This window comes from Coloeus monedula, assembly GCF_965178545.1.
Source record: "Coloeus monedula genome assembly, chromosome: 9".
Lineage (NCBI taxonomy): Eukaryota > Metazoa > Chordata > Aves > Passeriformes > Corvidae > Coloeus > Coloeus monedula.
The window spans coordinates 12336268-12357736 of record NC_138789.1 but is presented as its reverse complement, the minus strand read 5'-3'; the positions used below and the strand labels follow the sequence as shown (position 1 = coordinate 12357736).

Sequence of the window (21469 nt, the reverse complement as noted above, 5' to 3'; positions counted from 1 at the left end):
GAGGAGGTGTGTGTTTTCTTTTTTTTTTTTGGGGTGGGGGGAATATGGAACAAATTGAATATTAAAAAAAAATTATATTTATTTCTTTATGACTTGGAAGGTGCCACAGACAAGTCTAGTATTCCAGGCTGGAAAGCACACACACACTTCCTGACTCAGGCCAAATTTCTGCTCAGCCCTCCAAGTGCAGGTGGCAAGTGCCTAATGCCGAGCCCCCTCTGCTGTTGGCCTGCTGAGCATGCTGGGCTTCCATTATGGGATGCACTGACTGCTTTACACTCTTTTCCTAAAAAGGGATGATGAAAGAGGAGTAACAAAATTCTTTATGGCAGCAGAAGTTCTTTCCCCGTTGCAAACAGAACTCAAAAGAGTATCCTTAGATGCTATTTAAAAGAACTATATTAGGGTCCAGTAGCCAAGACAGCTGAGCTTTTCTAGGAAGTTCAGCTGTGCTTACCCACTGAGGGTGAGGTCCTTGGTCACTGAGGTTTAGCAAATATGGAAATGGTTTTGTTGACATTTCCATTCACTGTTTCTTTTATGGTGCATTGCACTCACCAGGACAACAGTAAAGGAGGGACATTCAGCAGGTTGCTAGCACCTACATTAGGGGTATAGTCTGAAATTCCTGGCTGTGATTATTTCTGCACTTTGTAGGGAAAGGTGAAGTCTCATTCCATAGATTTGTATGACAAAAAGAACAAGTACTTTAGTAATTTTAAATATTACTAAAAATTTTCCTAACGTACCCGAGCTGACTGTGACCTTTCTTTAAGCTGCAGTTGTTGGCATAAGCCCCCACTAAACAATTCAGTTTGCAATTGAAATATCCATAGCCATTTTTTAGCAAGCTTCTAAGGAAGTTAAAATTTGGCATGCTCCTGATACAGAAACTTCCTGCTAATTTCCTTTCCCTATTACTCATTCCTTTAGAGCAATGACTTGAAGTCCAACAGGCAAATTCCTGAACTAAGACAAATTAGAACAAAACCTAACTGAAGATGTGGTCAAAATTCTGCAAATACATTTAAATTATAAATATGTATATTTATTGTCTATTGATTGATATTACTCAAAAATTTTATAAGGAATATATTGCCTGATAGTACAGATATTATTTGTAGTGTGAAAAGCTGACATTCTGTTTTAACTTTCGCCTCAGTCCTTAGTGCTCTTCCTAATGAATAACATATTATTTCTGGGACAGTATTAGTTTAGTGTTGTATAAATGTACATATTTTTCTTCTTACCCGGTTACCTTTGTCACCAGGGAGGCCAGGAAGACCATCAAATCCTCTGTCACCCTAGAAAAGAAATCACAGAATAAGTAAACGAGTGTTACATTGTCTGAATAAATAGTGCCTTCCCCCTAAAAGTTATTTTCTACCCTTGGTTATATGTAGAATTTTGTTACTGAATGAAACAACATGGGGGTGAGCATATAGATCAAACTCACAAAATTTGATTCTACAAATTGTAGCAAGAGAAGATGACACAGCTTTTTCACTACACTGTAGTTATGGTATTTATAAAAAGAATTTTCACATTGAAATGAAAAGCTTGATTCTAGCTGTGCTTTGAAGCTGCAGAACTGACTACTTTTACTGATACTCTGTAACTAGAAACTGACTCAGAGAGAGGGAAATCATGCCCCAAGAATCAAGTTTCTTCAAGGTCACACTACTAGGAATTACCATTAATTACCATATTTTAAATGGATGATTCATTCTCAGCTCTTGCATCTGACCCAGCTATCTGAAACCTCAGTATTTTCACTTGAGAGAAGAATTTTGGATTCACCTGGACGAAACTGTGGTACCTACATAAAATCTGTCCAGCCTGTTCCAAGGCTGAAATAAAGCCTCAGGTCTCATTATTATTTACCTTTGCACCAGGTTCTCCTGGCATTCCTCTGGCACCATCAGCTCCAGGACGTCCCTGCAAAAACCCAAAGGGGCAAACATTTGAAAATGCCATGGAATCAGATAATATTTAAATACATTTAAATAAAAACTATTTACCCAGAGCAGAACTGATCTATATGCTACTTACCCTTTTGCCAGCTTTTCCACTTGGACCAGGGGCACCTTGGACACCACGAGGACCCTGAATTTAAAGAGGGTAATTCTTAGAATCACATTAATGTCAGCAAAAAGCTAGTTAAAACCTCAACTCAAGAACAAGGTAAGATTTTTTTCTATGCAAAGCTGAATTTTTTTCCCTAGGACGTGGATTCGTGTTCCCAGATTCCCATTAGTTTTAAAAGTACATGGGCATCCAAACTGGCCTTAGCACTACCAACTTTAGCACCAGTTTTTATGAGATGGCACTATACATGGCATAAGCCATCCTTTTAACATGTAATTTTCTTACATTCTTTTCATGGCTTTAAAGATCTCAGTCCTCTAGTCTGAAAAACCTTCTTCCTCTCATGCCAAAATTATTTTAGTCCCATTATAATTATTTAATGAAAAGAAAAGAGTGCTTATTTCAGATCCCTAACTTATACACAAACATGAGTAAAGAGTGCTAGTAAAGAGCTCACATGCTGTCTCAGCTTTACACAACACGGGTTTAACTAGAGAGAGACCAAATTACCCCAGATGGAAAAAAACATTCCAGTTTCCAAACATAGGTAACTTTCACTGAAGACTGTATGGGTGTGACTGTGGAAATTTTCTCATCCCCCATCCAAATGCATTTTCAGGTGAAAAAAAGCAATGGTAAGGACAAGCCATCCAAAAATATTGTGTAGAAAAAGTAAAAAACATTAAAAATGTAAGCAAACTGAAAGACTGAACAGCTGTTCAGAATGCTTTTTTCTTTTCTTTTTTTATTGTTTTATTTTTCTACTGTAAGTATCCATGTACAGTTTTAAGACAGGCACTTAGTCATGTATCAAATCCATGATACTACTTGAGATATGGCAAAATCGTTGTTCTGGATACTTCTTTCATGATTTCTTCCACAATCTCCTTATTGCTTTTAGGTTTAAGCTGAAAGATTTCCGTGTGTTTCAGTGCTCTTTGACATCACTGCAGAGAAGTCTATATAATAGTAAGCTGAGAAGCAAAGCATGCACTGATTCCTAAAGACTTATTCCTGCTATGTCACATCTTTCTTGAAAATAGCCTGTTTAAATACCAACTAAATTCAACCTCCCTCACCTAATGAGATCTGATAAGTTCAGAGCCCAAGGTCATCCAGTTGCAGACAAACATAAGATTATTGCACAGAAAAAAGAGCCTGAAGTGACAATTTTAAAACAGGTTTTCAAGTGAGGACACTCTGCATGTGATAATTGTTCTTCGTTATACAAATACTGTTACTTTCATATTTCAGAATGAACAATCAAGCTATTGATTTTAACTACGATTTTAATATTGATCAAACAATTGAATTTATAAGATAGTATCATGAAGGATATTTTTCTTCAATTGCATGCAGGAAGCATATAATTGATTGATTTCTTCTAATTGATATGAATACACTTTCTTAAAGATAAAACATGCTCAGACATAACAGGGAATATTATTGTACCTGGGGACCTGGTTCACCACTTTCACCCTTAGCACCTGCTGCTCCAGGTCCACCCTTGATGAAAAAAAACCAACATATATTGTTCAAGTATACAAAAGCCTCTTTAAATTAGTTACTTTCTATTTCCATACATGAATTACAGGGAGAAATAACAAATAATCCTCTATTCATCACAAGGTGCGAAATCACCATTTGTATCTACAGATATACCTTGATGTATCAGTGTCTAAACACTGGGCAGAAATACTTCTCTTACCAAAGAAAACTCCCATGGATTTGAATGTGAACAAAGGTAACTCTTTGTGCTATATTAGTATTTGAGAGCTAAGTATGAGCACATTAAGAACATAAGTAGTGCAATCAGAAGTGCATCCATTGCAGGGAATAAGACAGGGATGAAGGCCTGTCTTATTTACCTTTATTTCTGTGTTTTATAGAAAATAACAGTCTCAGAGTTCAATCCGAAGATCACTACAGTCAATGAAAAATACCCTGTCTAATCTTGTAATGAACCTCAGTGATGTTTTAATTAAGTCCTTTGTGCATCTGGCCCACAAGAAGTGGCGAATCTATTTAACTACATCTCTGTATTATTATGAAGACATAGATTTTAAGAGTAAATTTTAATCATAAACAGACCTAAACCAGATATTCATCCATACTGTGCATGGAGTCAGGGGCAGAACTAGTGAAAGTAAGTTAGTGGTCTCACACAGACAGACAAAATAAGCCAAAAAAGTCTTGGCATGCACACATAGAATACAGTCCCAGGGAAAGATGATACAGGAGTTTGTTACTGTGTGCAAAAGAATAGTTGCATTTTTGACCTTTGAAGCAGGTTGTGACCCAATGTATGTATTTAATATGAACCAAATGTTGCAGACCTTTGAAAATGGATAATCCTTCTATGACAACATTGGAAGAAAGAAGTAATCTAATGGCTTGGTTTAGTGCTGAGTCTCACATCTTGGAGTGGAAAGATCCCCACTGACCTTGCAGGTATTGATTCAAGTCCTAAGCAAACTGAAAATCAGATCCCAAACTGGTACTGGCAGTGGAGAGAAGATTGATTTTGGTAGGTGGTGACTCTCTCTTGGGGTTTCTCTGATGTAAGCTCTGCTTTAATTAATATAATTGATTACATTTAATATCTGTAGGCAGACGTATTTTTTGTGCTATGTTAACTAAAAATGTGAACACCAGACTAACCTAATGCTAGACTGGGGCTTTGACACTGCTATATTCGAGTTTTAGTAACTAATGTGTTACTAATGTATCTTATTGGCTACTAATTAGTAAAACAAAATTTAAAAAAATTTAAAATTAACATAAAGAGCTTTTAGACTCTTAAAAAAATAAAATTCATATAAAGAGCAAAAGCTCCAACTTTTTCATTCTTAAAAGAAGCTGCTCAGAAAAACAATTTACAGACCAAGAAACTTGCTTTTGGAACTGTAGGTGAAAAATGTTTCTAGATCAAAGAGTTGGATTTCTAGAGCCTCCTGGTGGTTTAGAAGCAAAACAACTATTAATATTATTAATTTGTTGAACTTTGCAGACAGGATTACATGAAGGCTTTTAAAACACAAAAGCACGAGTACGAAGCCAGGTTGTACCTCTGCTAAAGGTATACAACCCACTGTCAGTATGGTACCAGCCTTTACAAAACACTCTCTGCTTACAGCAGTTCCACAGTTTTGTCTGTATAGACTCAATGTTATCCTGCAGGTCACTTGAATTAAATACACTGCTGAAAATAGTGTGTGAGTTTGTTAAATAAACCAAATATATCTGGCTCTTTGTAAGTATTGCATACCTAATTGTGATGAATCAGGAGTCTGTGAGCCAGATTCTCTGCTTGGTAGCAACTATTTACTTTGAAAGAATTACTCTAGAAAAGAATTGCTCTTGTATGGATCTGCTTAAAAATACAAGTGTACACACTCCGTTTAAATACTAAGATATTTTAACATCCACACGGCCATTTGCAGATCATTTGGTGTTAGCAGTTGAGTCAAATTCAGGAGTGAAATAAAAAAATAGAATTCTTTTAGAAATCTGTGGCTCTTAATTGCTTATAGGAATGCCTCTTAAAAACTTTTCAGATTCAGCTTAAATACTGAGCGAAGGTGATTCTGCACATCTTTGCTTTAGAATCTTTTTTTAGAGTTTCCTATTTACTACAAGAAATTGTATTAGTAGTATTACAGAGACGATTGACTGTAGAGGCATATTTAATTATTTATGTAAAACTATTCACTAATTTTGTAAGTCCACCAGTATGCTCTATCCGAGCACCACAAAATCTACAATAAAAACTCATTTAGTATTTAGGTTACATTGCAGACCTTGAATAAGAATACAAACTATAGCTTTAATTATACAATATTAATTTCAAATAATACAAAATAAGTATAAATACAGATATGTAGGCAGGGCCAGAATGAGATCCATGGGCTACATTAACATGTTCTTAAACGTGTGTCCCTGTTTTGTCTACATACCACAGGACCTGGTCTTCCAGTGAGTCCCATAGGACCAGGTGGACCTCTCATAGCAATCTGAGGAAACAAACAAGCAGAACAAGAGGTGTCAAGAAAAAGCTGCCAGCCAGCATACATATTCTATACTAACATACTTTATGAATGTGTTAGCAAATACCCCACATCTTTGACTTCACATCCTGCAGAACTGAAAAGAAATTAGGTTTTGGCTCCTTGTGCTCACCCTAGCTTGCTGAAGAATAGCTTGTGCTTGAGCTTCCTGCGCGGAGATTGTTGGGCCCTTCTCACCATCTCCACCAAAGCGGAACTGCAAGTATCAAAACAAGGAAAGGATTTAGAATTTATCAAATCTAAATCATACTTCTTACTTGCTTCAACAGTGCAAACCACTTCAAAGACACAAGGTCAGAGTCTTTAGTTCATTCCACTAACTTCAGAAGATGGCTGCATGGAGGCCACTGGATCCAACACAAGTATTAAGTAATTGGTGATAGTTAAGAACTGAAGTCTAAATTTAATCCCTTATGAGCAAATATTTTCCTGATTTCATAGAATTTTGATTTCCATTTGTTCGCTTGTTTATTTAAAAAGAAGGCCAAAAATACACTTTGATTGCCTGAAAAATTTCAATAAAATATGTACCAAAATTCATTAATTCTCTATACATTGGTAGCTACCCACATTAAAAAAGCAATTTTATTCAAGGCAGACGCAAATTTGAAAAATGTTTGGTATCTAAAATAAAACAGTTTTCTGTAATTTCTGACAATTTCAAAATAAGTTACAAAATAAAAATTTAAGTGCTCATTCCTGTGTTCCTGGACCATTATTGCTCATGAAGCTGCTGGCAAAGGCTTTGCAGTGCTGCAGAAATGCTAGGCTGCAACAAGAAACGCAGCTTTGCAAAGGTATGGCATTTGCACACTGGGTGTCAGGGCCATGAATCTTGCACTGCCCACAGCAGTTTGTCCAGTTTGCTCATGCCCAGAGTTGACATGGATCTTTTGCATCCATACACACAGTCAGGAATAATTAATTCCAAGCACACAGCTCTTTTCGTATCCCAGTGCTACAAGATACTTTAACAGCTTTGGGCTTGTTCCTCCACCTGCTAAAACAGATGGTGTTTTGCTTTGACTCCAGTGGGAGCAGAGCTGGCTATGTGCATATATTTCTATTCAAAGGATGCACTGACTCTTCAAAGAGGACACTGAAGTCCAATTTTAAGCATGGAATACTTAAAAATCTCCATGTCAATGAGACTTGAAAGCGCACAAGCCTGTTGGGAGCACAGGCCCTCTGTACAACAGTAAACTCGTTGTTTAGGACATATATTAGCAAAATATAGTTACTGTTAAAAATATAAGGTGGTTTTCAGTGTCTGTCATTCATTAATGTAGGTTCCAATCTGGCAGCCATGCAGGAGCTAAAGCATATGGGGTTTTTTAGGAAAAAAGAAGGCACCATAAAAATGAATTTCAAATGCTTACACCATAAAAGAAAGGTTATATCATTCTCTCATTCCACAGACAAAATTGGATGAAAAAAGAAAATACCTATACATTTCTTGAAAGACATTGCACTTTTCATAGGCTGCTTACCCTGTAACCATAACTTACCGGCAACATTAACATGGTACCTGGGGGACCTGCTAAACCATCAGCACCAGGAAGACCAGGGCGACCAGGTGGACCCTTAGAGAAAAAAGACATGAGAGAAAAAAGATGAGAACAAATAGTTATGTAAGATAAACCTTTTGAGTCACTTACATAAATTTACACTCACAGAATGGCTTGGAAAAGACCTTAAAGATCTAGTTTCAACCTCCCTGCCCTGGGCAGGGACACCCTTCACTAGAGCAGGTAGCTCAAAGCCCCATCCAACCCTGCCTTGAACACTTCCAGGGATGGTGCAGCCATCTGGGCAGCCTGTTACAGGGCCTCACCACTGTCGGCATAAGGAATTTCTTCCCAATATCTAAGCTAAACCTGCTCTCTTTCCATTTAAAAACCTTCCCCCTAGTCCTATCACTATGGGCCCTTGTAAAAAGTCTCTCTCCACCTTTCTTGCAGCCTTCCCCCCCAGCTCAGCCTGTCTTCATAGAAGAGGCACACAAGAGTGGCAGAGGGGCAGAACCATCTCCCTTGACTTGCTGGTCACGCTTCTTTCATGCAGCCAGGATACGGTTGGCTGCAAGTGTATGTTACTGGGTCATGTCAAGCTTCTTGTCCACCAACACACTCAAGTCCTTCTCTGCAGGGCTGCTCTCAGTCCATTCTCCTTCCAGCCTAATTGCTGCAATTATATATTTGTGTCGTGTCTGGTCCATGACCGGCACATGACGTGCTCAGTCAAGAATTTCCTTATGATGAATTCAGTAAGCAGCCAGTTACAACTCTAAGTACTGTCGGTAGATATTCCATTACTGTGTGTTAGAATTCCCATTTTATAACTTCAAATTATGGAATATTTAGTTAATCTACAGGACAGAAATATGAAAGAAGTATGGATGCTGACTTACTAGCAAAATAAAGCATTGTTGGGATTTTAATATTATCTCATTATACAGTGAAGTGATAGCATCTTCTCAACATCATGTATACATAAATACAGCATGAACATGCTGGATTCATCAGTAAATTATCTCTCACAAAACACAGGAAAGTCTTTCAGTAGCATATTTTCCTCAAATAAGTATGTTTAGGCTGTTTTAAAATTGTGTTGGTGGTGGCAGTAAGAAAAGGCTTACAAGAATGTGAAGACTAAAACAACAGCCTAAATTTTAACTAGTTTCATGACTGGATAGGTTTGTCAAGCCATATATTATTTAATATGGCCAATAAATCCTTCCAAGACAATCTAATATTGTCCATCACTTTCAATATTCCCACGTGTTTTGATTCTGCAAAGCTTGTTTTTCTCTATATTTGTACATAACTGAGGCCATATTGATTTTTAAAAAATTCAATCAAATTCATATGAAATGTTTGTATCTATTACTTTAGTATATTTCAAAACACATCAAAACAGAAAAAGACAAACAAATGAGAACATCTTCGTGTATTTACAGCACATATTTCTACCCCTAAAAAAATGTTTGTCCAGATTCTCACTTGATTTGCTTAGCTGAATGAATCAGCTTCAGTTCTACTGATGTTTCTAACTTATGTGGATCTATTTCAGATCAGGATCAAACTCACCCTTCTAGCAATTAGTGCAAGGTATCTCATGAATGCATGGGATAATCTGTTTGTTGACTTACCCTTTCACCAGGGTCACCTGGAGGACCAACAGGACCTTGTAGACCTGGGGGACCTGTAAGACCCTATAGAAAAAGAATGACATAATTATGCTGACTGCTTGCAGACTTCTGAACTATTTTTTCTCTGGAAAGTTATGATGAGCACATATTTGGATAAAATAATTTATTAGGCAGCATATTGGTTTTTTTACAAAGATTTATAGTCAACATTCAAAACTTTGATTTTCACGTGCCCTCAGCTTGTAGCATACTATCACTGAAAAGGCTAGAGATGGTTCTTTTCTATTCCCTTCTAAAACTGCTAAGTCTGATATACATTTGGGAACCATAATAAAACCAACATTGTGTTAACTCATAAATAGAAAAGCACAGTAGATACATCAAATGCAATAAAGGAAATTGTGATTAATCTACTTACAGCAGGTCCTCTTGGTCCCGGTGGTCCTTCAATGAGCATACCCTAGGGGTGGATGAAAGACAACATTAAATTCATTATTTTGTAGAAAAACATAAAAAAATCTTTTTAGCTGAACTACTGAACATTTCTTAGTGTTTCGATAAACTTTTCCAGGAATCTTCTCTCTACAGTAACTAGAATGAGAATCTGAATTGTTGTGTGACACTAACGGTGAGGAAGACTTCCTTGCCCTTGATGAAACCTGTAGTGACAGTATTACCTGTGCCTAAGCTGAAAGTTATCTGGGTAGATCTGTCCAAGGTGTAGTTACTAGATGGCCTGAAGATCAGATCAATGCTCTGTTTTCCTCTGCACAAGAAGATTCTCCTTTTTTAAGGAATATGTGGTTCGTCCTTCATGTAACCGAAGGAGTAGCTGGAACAGACCGCTGTTGGTAATCACTTATACCATCCACATAACAGGGTCTGTTTCAGAGATCATGGACAATGTGGATGCTGTCATCCTATCATGAACAACAGTGTTTGATAATGATGCATTAACAGTGTATAAATGTTATACAGTACTACAGAAAAACTTCCTGGCATTTGTACTTACAGGTTCAATCACAGCTGGTTCTCCCTTTTGGCCTTTTTCTCCATAAGCTCCATGTCCTGTCACCTGGCCAGTAAAAACAACGCCAAAAATGGAAATAAGTATAAGGTCTAAGGACCTGGTACAATAAAGAATTGCAGCAACCTGTAACTGAAAGCTAAAGCTGGAATTGGCCTGTGCTATAAAAAATACATCACAGGTACAAATCATATAAATCAAAAATATTTAATACATGAGAAATGAAAATGCAAAAACTGTATGCATGCTTTCTCAATTATTGGATATTGTTAATTTGCACTTTTTGAATGAGATGTGCATCCCATGAGTGTGTATCCCATGCTTTACATTAGGACTTTGGTATTAGAATCTTAAACTTCCGTGTGCAAGTCACAACATTGTTTCTTTTCTTATTTGATTGGAAATCTTCTTGGCAGTTAACAATTATTCTCCATGGGTTTACGAATTTAGCAGCCTAAAGTAAGATGGAAAGAAAGATCCCTTGGTCCAATATGGACAGTACCTTTCAAACTCCTAATTTCATTCACTAGACATCCACAACATGTAAAGCAATCTGAGAAGGGTCTGTGATTTCATGGCATAAATAAGAAGGGAGCTAAGTGCCACTGTGAACACTACAGAATATTTCATGGATAACCAATTATGCCTCCTCCCTACATGAATTAGCATCAACTGCCAAGTTCTTTGAGGACCAGCTCAACAGGAAGTTTTGGGTTCAGGATTAAGGTAGCAGAAGTACCTAAAACAGTATGTCAATAACACATACTAATGGAAGAAACAGATTCAAGTTTCAAACAAAGAAAAACAAACCTGATTTTTTTTCAAACCATGAGATATTGTATTTTTCTTCAGAAGTACCTCTCTTCATTGCTAACATATCCACTAGAAATTCAGTTCTGATCAGTTTAAAATTTGAAATGCTTTTTTTTTATTATTTCAGTAGAGTGATTCAACATTTACTCTAAAATAGCTGGGGATTAGTAAGAATAGTAAGGATAATGTTACAGTATTTCAATATGAAATATTTCGGAATGGAAAAACAGAGACTTAGATTCATGGACTGTGCATTTTGCATTGATTTATAAAGGCACAGATCTCACTAGTAATGATGTTCATAAACCCATTGGTAGTTCATAAAAATCAACTAGCAAGAGGTATAGACAATCATGTTTTATTACATTAATATAAATTACTAGTAAAAAAATTACATCAGGGTCTCCATCTTTGGAAATATTTCCCCTTTTTGAAAGTTCCCAGATACTGAGTATTTCTCATCTTGCTTTTTTTATCATAGGTAGAACTTCAGTTATTCTAAATACATCCACATGTCAAAGGAAAATGACATATCTCTGGTTCAGCAGATGAGAACTGTAATAAACTTGCACAGACCAGAGCCTGTGATCTAATTCAAGATTCCTGACTCCTTCTGCTTTGTATCAAGGCATTTTAAGTTGAAATTTACACCAGGGGATAGAGTCTACACAGCCATTTGCTTAGTGCAGGCACAAATGGTGCCTTATGGGCTCTTTGCTTCACGGATAATCCGACCTTTTCTGTGTCATTCTGCCACAGTGTCCCCATCTGGGCTAGAAGGAAAAGAGTACACTTGTATCACATGGCACAGATAAAGATCATTAAAAAATACAATGACCCCAACAGGGTTTAGAAAGGAGCGGTAAATGAAATACAGAAGGATGGGTTTCAAGGTTGGCAGGGAAAAGCAACCTCACAGCATTTGCTGTTATTTCTTGGATCCTTTGTAAACTGAAGTTTTGACTTTGTGAGGAGAAAATAAAGATAAGACTGAGCAAATCGTGCAAACAAAATTCTCTTTTTCTACTATATTCAAGGTCTTCCTAACTAAAAAATCCAAATGGGATTTTTTTTCCTTCCAGTCTTAGCCATATTAGTTTTCTTTGCAGCTTCTGCAGCTGATAAACTGGTAAACAAGGACCTTGGCACAACTAAAGGAAAGTTTAAACCTTGCTGTTTAGCCTGTGATTAAGTTAGAGGGAAAGAGAGCTATAAAACTCAGAATGAAGAGCATGATTCACAGGATCCACCATGTCATCCTATCTTTCTTTATATAAACCGAGCTGTTAAATCACTTCTGCAAGACCATAAATCTGTAACCATTAACTAAGCTTATTTTCAAGAAAGGCTTCAGGCCTTATCCTTCCCACTTATGAATTTTCTTCTTGGAAAGCAGCAAAAGCCATGGGATTCTAGACACTTATACGCATATCAATTTCTTAAGGTAACCATATAAAAATATTAATTACAGCACTTGTACCTGCATTAGAACTTATGTTCTTTCCAGCTTTAGCTCTAGTTTAGAAAGATTTTTAAAACTGTTCATTTTAACATTTATTTTTTAATTCCACCTCCTCTTTCCTTTGCCTCCCATCTTCAGCCCTCACTCCCTTCAGCAAATGAGACAAAATATCTTACATTCAATAAAGATAAAAAGTTCAAGATTACTAAAACAAGAGGATGGCCTTGATCCAAAGGCTATCGGAAATAAGAACATATCTAATATGTACAAGGAACTCTGGATCAAGGTATGTGCAGTTCTGAGACTGTGTAATTATAAAAGAATTACTAAATTAAATTAATCTGCATTATGCCTCCAGTCCACTTACGCTCGTTTCTGTGATATCGGTCTCTGCAGGAACACCTGGACCAAACTCCTCATTAGTGGAATCAGTTGGTTTGTCTTCATATTCTTTATATTCATAAAAATCATATTCTCCTAAATCTCCATCTACCAGCAGATCAGATTCACTGGGGTCTACTCCTCTGCTTCCATATTCAGTTGCCTCAGTTTTTTTATCATAATCCTCTCCAGTTATGTATTCTTCAGCAAATACTTCTTCAACAGGATTTTGCTATTCGTATCAGTAGCAAAGATTTGGGAATAGGAGGAATATGTGGGTTATTGTTAGTAAAGCAATGTAAGCATACGCTGATCCACCATGATGACTTGTCAAAAGAAGAAAGAACAGTAGAACTACAGCATATTGTCTTTTAATTAGAGTCTGAAGGAATGGAAGTTCAGCCTTTCAGAGTAATTAAAAGATCTTTGTATAAGTAGTACAAAGAAGTAATGTTTTCATATGCTTTGGTTTTTTTATTTCCAAAACCACTGAGTTCAATATATCCAGTATTATGTGTACTGCTTGCGTAATGTTACTTTAGTGCCAAATATAGCTGAATTTCGCTGCTTGGTTTCACTCTTACAAGCATTCATGAATGAACATATGCAATAAGCAGTGAATAAGTTCAGATCTTTTTACAACAGCAATGTGGAGGAGGTGCAAGCATCACTTTAGTTAAGCCCGGCCTTTTTCATTATTTTCTGTCTATAAATACCAATGCTGAGCTAAACTTCTTTTCTCTTGTTAATGATTTTGAAGTTTATTTATCAGTAAAAGCCATGACTTGTCTGTGTCATGGTAATTCACGTATTTTTTTCTGAGTCAAATTTCCGGTACAATTCAGATTAATTTTAATATTTCTGAAATCTAAGCTTTCATCTTAAAGTATGTAAGCTGTCAAACCAAGCAAACAACTTAAAAGCACTAAAGCAGTTTAAAAGAATGCTATATTTGAGATGTACAAAACCGTTTGTGAAATAAAGGAGGATTGCTTTATTCTATTACGGAGGTCTTTTGACAGGGTAATTTTGAAAGAAATAGAAGTTCAGATACTGCTAATACAAAATGATGTTCTAAATGATCAGACAATATGAAGTAGTATGATCTTGAAAATATTCAGAAGCTAATCAACATCCAGTGTGATTAAAAAATCTCGATCTAATAACAATACTAAAATATATTGCAGTTAAAATAGCAGGCCAGATTCTGATTTAACAATTGCCAAATTCCATTAGTTACAGGAGTATGACTTTGCCTTACAGCTGCAATAAACACAGATCTGAACCAATTCTAAGCCAAATTTTACCTTTATGAAGCAATGCTGTCACCAAGGAGAGCATTTAGCACTTTGAATCTACCTCATTGCACCTCTACTATTGTACAATCAGCTTAAAATTGCCCAGGAAACTGAATGATTTAGATACATCTGTTGATCAACTTGTGAGAAGCAAACATGAGACTGAACGTAAGAATGCTTTACAGCAAAATGAGTAAAACATACCTTAATTCACCTTCACTTTCTAAGATACATAGGAGAAAAACCATAGAATGAATGGGGACTCTTTTTCTCTTTTCAAATATTCAGGGGAAGGGGAGAGGGGGAGTTTTGTACATCTTTTAAGCAACAATCTTAATTATGAAAGGAAAAGGTAAAAGAAAAATGAGAACAATATTTCTTAAAATCTGCCATCATTTTTCTAACACTAGCATTAATTAATATGCAAACATATTAATGCAGCACTGTCTTAGGTGCAGTAATTTTAACAAAATAATGTTTAGACCAGTTATTGTGGCTTTCTAGAAATGTGTTTTCTGACATAAGTCAAAATAATAATTTTATCTTTTTCAACAGTTCAAAATATAATGTTTCTTTTGAATAGAACAAATAAAAATCAAATAATTTGGTTTTGGTAGCTGAAGAACTATGTAAAGAAAACAATGGTTTCTGACTCAGCTTCCATATGCTGCTATGGTGGTAGCCATGCTTTGTCTTGTGTTAGGTTCTTTTTATGCTGCATCTTAAAATTACAGGAAAAATTAGAGACTCCACTTCCTATTAGGGGGACTATGTCTAATAGCTAACCTAGTTTATGCTAGACATAGCTCCATTCACATCCACACTGAAAGCAGCAAAACTACGTTCCCACACCACGTATCACTGAATTATTTCCAGAATCACGCACTCTGCAGAGTGAAAATTCAGCAGATCTCTACAGAATTAATGAGAGTTCTGCCCAAGAAAACTGTAGCTTCTTATATTGGCTGAGAAAGCATAAAATCACATTAAGTGCTGGTAGAGTTTGTAACTTTGACATAGAAATCCATCCTTTTAAAATGCATTTGTACTTTTTTAATGACTGACAGCTGGTGGGACAAGTATTTTCTTGAGACTTCTTACTACCTCATTTGCTTCAGTAGTTCTGGAGGGAGCTTCTGTCTGGGGTCCATAGTCATTTTCAGCTATGCTATAATCTTGAAATCCATCAATAACGTTGGCCTAATGTGAGAAAAAAAAGGACATTATTAAAAAAAATCCCATATGAAAAATTCAAGAGGTTTTGCTGTTATTCAGGTTATGGTATTAGCCAGATGTATTCATCTAGTGGGGTTAGGTAAATTTTTTCTTATTATCAAAGATCTTCCAGTCTTGGTCTGGGAAAGATCTTGATTATTTCTTGGCTACCTTTACCCCTAGTTTGCCTTTTGCTGCTGCTTGATAACTTTTCTTCTTCTTGGATGCATATTTTTCAGATTTTTTTGTTGTGGCCTTTTGAGGTTTGTCCTTTGAGCTAGCGGCCACTGTCCTCTTCTTCTTTTTGACCATGGCTTTCTTTTTCTGCAAACGTTATGAAAGATGGAATGGGAAAACATAAATAAAATGAAAAGAAATATGAGAAAGGGTGAATGAAAGAATGGTAACCAAATGCAAGATGAATGCTGTCAGCCGTGAGACCTTCCATCTCTAACTGAAAGCAAGGGTTACAGCTACAAAGTAAAGAAATGAGTGAGAGGAAAGCATTAAGTTTATATACAGAAGGCACAAATTGACAAACCATATGGTAGGGGACAGCTGGACACCACACAACAAACAGATCAGATTCTGTTACCTCTGTTTGTGCTACTGTCTCTTCAAACAGTGGGAGTCCCTCTGTTACAGAATCAGTTTCTTTATAATCTGCATCCCCATACTCATAGTCATATTCGATAAAATCTTCTGGTGTGTACTACATTGCAAATGGAAAAATATCAGGCATTCCCATGTTAGTGGTAGCAAACTAGATTAGCAATACTGGAAAGTATCTTAACCTTTACTTAGGAATAAAGTTTAACAAAAGGCAGTATGAACAATTCAATGTACTTATTCATTTGGGGAAAAAACCTCACGATTTCTTATTTTTTTCAAAGCACAGTACCAAAGTAGTAAAAAAGTAAGTAGTAGTGCCAGGAAAAAGCCTCTCTTTTATTGGACTGCAAAGAAGAATCCAGTATAATTTTGATTACTGGGAGCACCAACAGATCTTTTGAAACTATGTATTTATTTAAATTTTAATATTGCCTCTTTTACCTGTAATTTTTTCAGGTGACCAGAAGAGCAGAGATGCCAATATCTGACATGAATAAATAATGTCAGATAGAGGAAAGAGGCCACAGCTCACAAGTAAACATGGCTATCTTCCTCTTGTTAGATGTTGTGTTTGAAAACCAGGGCAGCTCCATGGTATAAATTTCCTGAGCAAATGCCTCACCGCTGTAATTTCATTTCAGATTCAGCTTCGGTAAATTGCTCCACAGCTCTGTTTCTATAATTTTTATCAAATGAAGATTTGGCACACAAAAGTTTTACAAGAGCAAGTAGCTTTAGAATTGGCTTGTGTAGTGTTCTGAGCCCAATCTAGGGAGCCAGGAACTCCTGAGCTGTACTCTTGGCTGCGCCAAGCAGATACTGGTCTCCATATTATGCGCACCAAGCGCAACTCACCCCAGCTGAGAAGAAAGGGCAGCTTTAAACTATCTTTTCACTCCTACCATGCTTGAAGCTACAAGAACTGGTTGGTCTAGTAAAGTAAAGCAGTCTCCTTGTTGCTACCAGTTCTCTTTAGGTGCAAAGGGAGCCAAAAGAAGGCAGAATTGTGGCCAGAGTCTGGACAAGTGTTTGCTTTCCCTTTAGGAAGAAATATTCTAATGTGCCTCATGTGAACTTGTCCCTTCTGAAATCTCCTCTCTCTTGTTTCAAGCCAGCATCATTGTCTGTAAAATGAGGACAATACTGTTTGTTTCATTATATTGATGAGAGAGAGAATCAGTACATTACACTTGCAAATGAGTCTGAGGATTCATAGATGTGACCATTATCAGAAAGAGATGGACATTTTAGAAGAAATTATATATGAGATTAAAATAGATCTCCATGTTCCAAACTATATTCTACCATCTGATCAAAACCCTGGTTTAACTGTTTCCTCTGGCAATGCTTTTTGATACAATTTTTTACTTACGATTTTAATGTATAGAAGTTGATTTCCTCAGCAAGTATAAGACTCATGCTGAAAGGCCCTTAATCACTTAAAAATCCTTTTACATGGCTTTCTTTTACTTTATCCTATGACTCCTCAGAGTCTTACTATGATCAACAGCTTTTCTTAAAAAGAAGACACAGATTATCTTTCAGAAGGCAGATGCTTTTTGCTTGATTGTCCTTTTGATTATTTCTACCCATGCATATATAAACTGGTTAGTCATGAGATTTGATAAACATATAAGAAGGATGTAACATACTTTTGGTACTCGTTCAAAACTATATTGCACATTAATAAGAGCACTTCAAATGACATTTAAATAACAAGATACCATTTTAGGTGGAGAATATCCTCTTTGTGAAGTATATGTGCACTTTATATCTGCCTCATATAATGTAAGCAATGCTTTGATTTCATCAGTGGTATCTTTTGCATTACCAAAAAAAGTTGATACTATTTATACTTTTCAAAACCAGCAGCATTTTAGACTTAACCAAGGTAAGTAATATGACTATTCTTTCCCTGTTCAGCCAATTAAGATTCAGTCCTAATCCCAGTGAAGTCAATGAAACATGTTTGACCTATAACTGGCCCTATATGGGCCTCACGGTCAGCAATGACAAATGTAGAGGTCTGTTGATGTACAAAAACATTTCTGTCTTGTGCAGTTCTGGAACTGCAACTCAATACAGCTTGTCTCTAAAGAAGTGTGCCACTGCCACCCAGAGAAGAAAACGCAATGACAAGCTTCTAGGAGACCACAGGCAGCCACAAAAAGGAAGTAAAGGAAGAACCACATGGATGAAACCAGACTTTTTGAAATAGTTACAGAATAGCATTGAAATTACAGTATATCTTTGGAAATTATAAAAATGTCTGCAAGTGATTTGCTTATCTTCTCTCAAGAAAGCTACACAAACTAGGTTTATCTACAAGAAAAAAAAAAAAGTACTCAGTGGAATATACCTCTCAAAATTCAATCATTCCACCCTAACAGCGGTAACCAATTACATACTTTCAAATGCTTCCTCAGCCAAACAACATGAATCAAACACTCTGCTATGCAATTTTTATTGGAACCCAAGCAAAAGACACCACCTATGTTAAATAATAACCAATATCTTAAGAGATAAGTGGAGTAACATTTTTGAGAGAATTACCATGTCATTAGCCAGATTTAAGTTTAAATATGCTGTTAGGAGTTTGTTTTAGTAACTTACAGACACATAGATTCCTTTTTAGTAAGCATTGTAGACCAGTTATGCTAGTATTAAAAAAGAAAGAAGTGAATAAGCTGATATTTATGCTAAGAGGTCTAGTCAAAAAGTCAGACATTTATGAATGAGAACTAGAAAACATACAAAATAGTACAAGTATGTGGACAGATCTATTGCATCATGCACAATCACACAGAAAATAGTTTTGGGTATTGTGCTTCACTCATTTCTGTTAAAGAAAGCGAAACTTTCTTTATATGCAAAATGTGATCACAAATAGAACAGTGTATTTTGGCTGTGCTGATATGCAGGCACACAGAAAGAACAGGGATGGATGAGAAAGGGGGAATGACAGTTTCCATGCTGGAATCAGATTACTGCCAAGCAGGTGAAGATCTTCCACTTTAAGAGCAGAGTATCAGAGGGGTATTATGAAAATTCTTGAACTTACAAGCTAGGGCATGTTGCCACTGTGCCAAAACCATATTCAAGTAATTTTGAAATCGCAGTACTTTGTAGTCCCACAGATGCAAGGAGGGCAAGTGAAAATATGTCACAAGATAAAAACTGTCTACAAGATAAACCTTATTCTTAGCAATCCTTCCTTTCCCAACATTTCTTTCTGAAAGTCCAGCAACCCTCATCTTTCACACCAGCCAATAAACAGAGAATATGTTTTGTACTGAACCCCATGGGTCCTGCTGCAAAGAGTTAAATATAGATGCAAAATCTTCCAGGTGTATTTCCCGAGGCACAGTCTGTCCAGATGGAGGAATGCACCTCTACATCCCTAACTGATGTAAAGTTGCACTTTAGAAATATGATTTACTCACAGAATGATAATTCAACCTGATGAAGGCTGTTCCCTGTTTCTAATACAGGACAACAGGACTAGTGAAGGACTAGTCAGGTAAATGAAGACTAGATTTACAAACACCAGGGACTGATTTAATGGCTTTAGTCACCTGCTGTGAAGCTGGCAACTCACACTTACCCTGCCATTAACAGTTAAGACTGGATATGTGGCACATATCCCTTCTTTTTCTGGAGATACACAACTGGAAGGTCACCTTTATCAGATGACCAGAGACAGGGGTTTGATCCACTCAGTTTGACCTCAACAAACATTTAGAAAAGTTCCTTAGCATTCTGGAAACGCAAAACCCAGGCCCTGCTCTTAGTTCACAGAAGTAGGGTCAAAGGAAAAGTAATAAGTAGACTCTTGAATATACAGGAGAAAGGATCTAGAATTTCAAAATAAATAATAGGTTAAACCTGGCGACGGATTTCAGCTAAGAGACATCAGGTAACACATTCTTCAGATGTGATGCAATTTTCTTCCTCTTGCTTTTCTTTCTTCTCTTGTAAGACCACCAATAGTTACTAAACAGCCATTCTTGTAATGAATATTGCATATGACTATTTTCTTGCAAATGAAAGGAAGAATAAAACCTGCTACTTTTTGATGGGACAAAGTGTTTCCATTATGACCTCATGCTTTCTTTACCAGAGTGATTCTATTACACTACCAGATCATCATGCAATTCCAATTAAAGAGATGAACTGTTTTCTTCATCAGATGAATTTTAGAAGCAGAAGATCAGCAGCATGCAAGGCCTATTTGAACTGGGAAATAACTTAAATATTCTGAAGGAAACCTTACTTTGGAAACTGATTCTTCTACTATCCATACTCTAAAAACCTAACCTCCCATTCCAAAATGTAGATTTTAGCATTTTTTTGCTTTACATTTCCAAATTTAAACAATTAATAATCTAAATCCTGAACCAGAAAACAGTCATAAGCTCAATTTTTCCATTTCCAAAAGATTATGCTAAGTCATGTACAAGCTAAAGAGGCAAAGATGACTTTGAAATATTCTAGGCTCACTAACACTTTATAAAATGCAATAAAATAAGGGATGCCAAGCAAAATGAGTTTTAAAAGTCAGCTGCAGTAATAGAAAAAAATAAATGGAAAATGTCAACCTTAGGACAGAAGGAAAGTTACAACTTTTAAAGGATGGCCTCTTCTACCATATAGTCCTTATATTGCTCATAAAAGTGACAAAATCAAGGAGATAAAAGCAGATAAGAACATTATCTTCGGTTTCCAAAGACATCCTGTTTCAAAAGGAGATTAAGACCCTTAAGGTTCTTTATTATGTTACTCCCTTATATAAAAAGTCTACATATCTATGCAAAGAAAAAGAGAGCTAGGAAGATCACTATTTTTAATATCTGCTAAATTAGTTAACTGCAGTTCTAAAGATAACAATTTATGACAGCTGGTGTGGGGTCAGTAGCTCTGACTGAGGAAGCTGTGACTGGTCTGGAGAGATGGTCCCAAAAGGAATCGCCTTCCCGAGGCCCGGTGTCTTCCCTCAGCTGCTGGCAGGAGGGCCCGTGCAGAGACTGTCAGCTCTTTAGTGATATCAGCTCGTGATTCCAGCTCAGCTCTGCAGGGCAGCCTCCAGGCCAGACCAGGGGGAGAGATAAGAGGCTCGTGTAGATGTTCCTCACAAGGTAGCTTTATTAGTTGGCGAAGGGGAGGCCAGGCATGGACTGTCTCTGCCCTCACTGGGGCAGGGGGCTAGCTTTATAGGGATACAGGGGGTGGGTGTCAGAGGGTAAGGGCCAATGGGCTACAAAGGATCTGCATATGGTCTCCCTGAGGATTCTGGGTTTGTCTTCTTCTCGCCGTAACTGAAAGTGGTTGCCTTTCCAGGGGTGTTCTGCTGGGAGA

At 36.7% G+C, this 21469-nt stretch overlaps 1 protein-coding gene across 3 annotated transcripts in view; it reads right to left on the bottom strand.

The window, feature by feature from the left end:
- COL11A1 (collagen type XI alpha 1 chain) overlaps positions 1 to 21469 on the bottom strand; it is a gene marked incomplete at both ends in the record, with an annotated part of 131075 nt that overhangs the window by 68731 nt on the left and 40875 nt on the right. The window contains 14 exons of one of the 3 annotated variants that reach the window (XM_082286734.1): positions 1251 to 1304; positions 1885 to 1938; positions 2053 to 2106; positions 3541 to 3594; positions 6045 to 6101; positions 6268 to 6351; positions 7664 to 7738; positions 9307 to 9369; positions 9725 to 9766; positions 10319 to 10381; positions 12976 to 13221; positions 15392 to 15487; positions 15680 to 15826; positions 16098 to 16214. In XM_082286734.1, the coding sequence (XP_082142860.1) occupies positions 1251 to 1304; positions 1885 to 1938; positions 2053 to 2106; positions 3541 to 3594; positions 6045 to 6101; positions 6268 to 6351; positions 7664 to 7738; positions 9307 to 9369; positions 9725 to 9766; positions 10319 to 10381; positions 12976 to 13221; positions 15392 to 15487; positions 15680 to 15826; positions 16098 to 16214 (1206 nt within the window). Of the gene's footprint in view, positions 1 to 1250; positions 1305 to 1884; positions 1939 to 2052; positions 2107 to 3540; positions 3595 to 6044; positions 6102 to 6267; positions 6352 to 7663; positions 7739 to 9306; positions 9370 to 9724; positions 9767 to 10318; positions 10382 to 12975; positions 13222 to 15391; positions 15488 to 15673; positions 15827 to 16097; positions 16215 to 21469 lie in introns of all 3 variants that reach the window. The other 2 variants (XM_082286736.1, XM_082286735.1) reach the window with 2 other exon arrangements.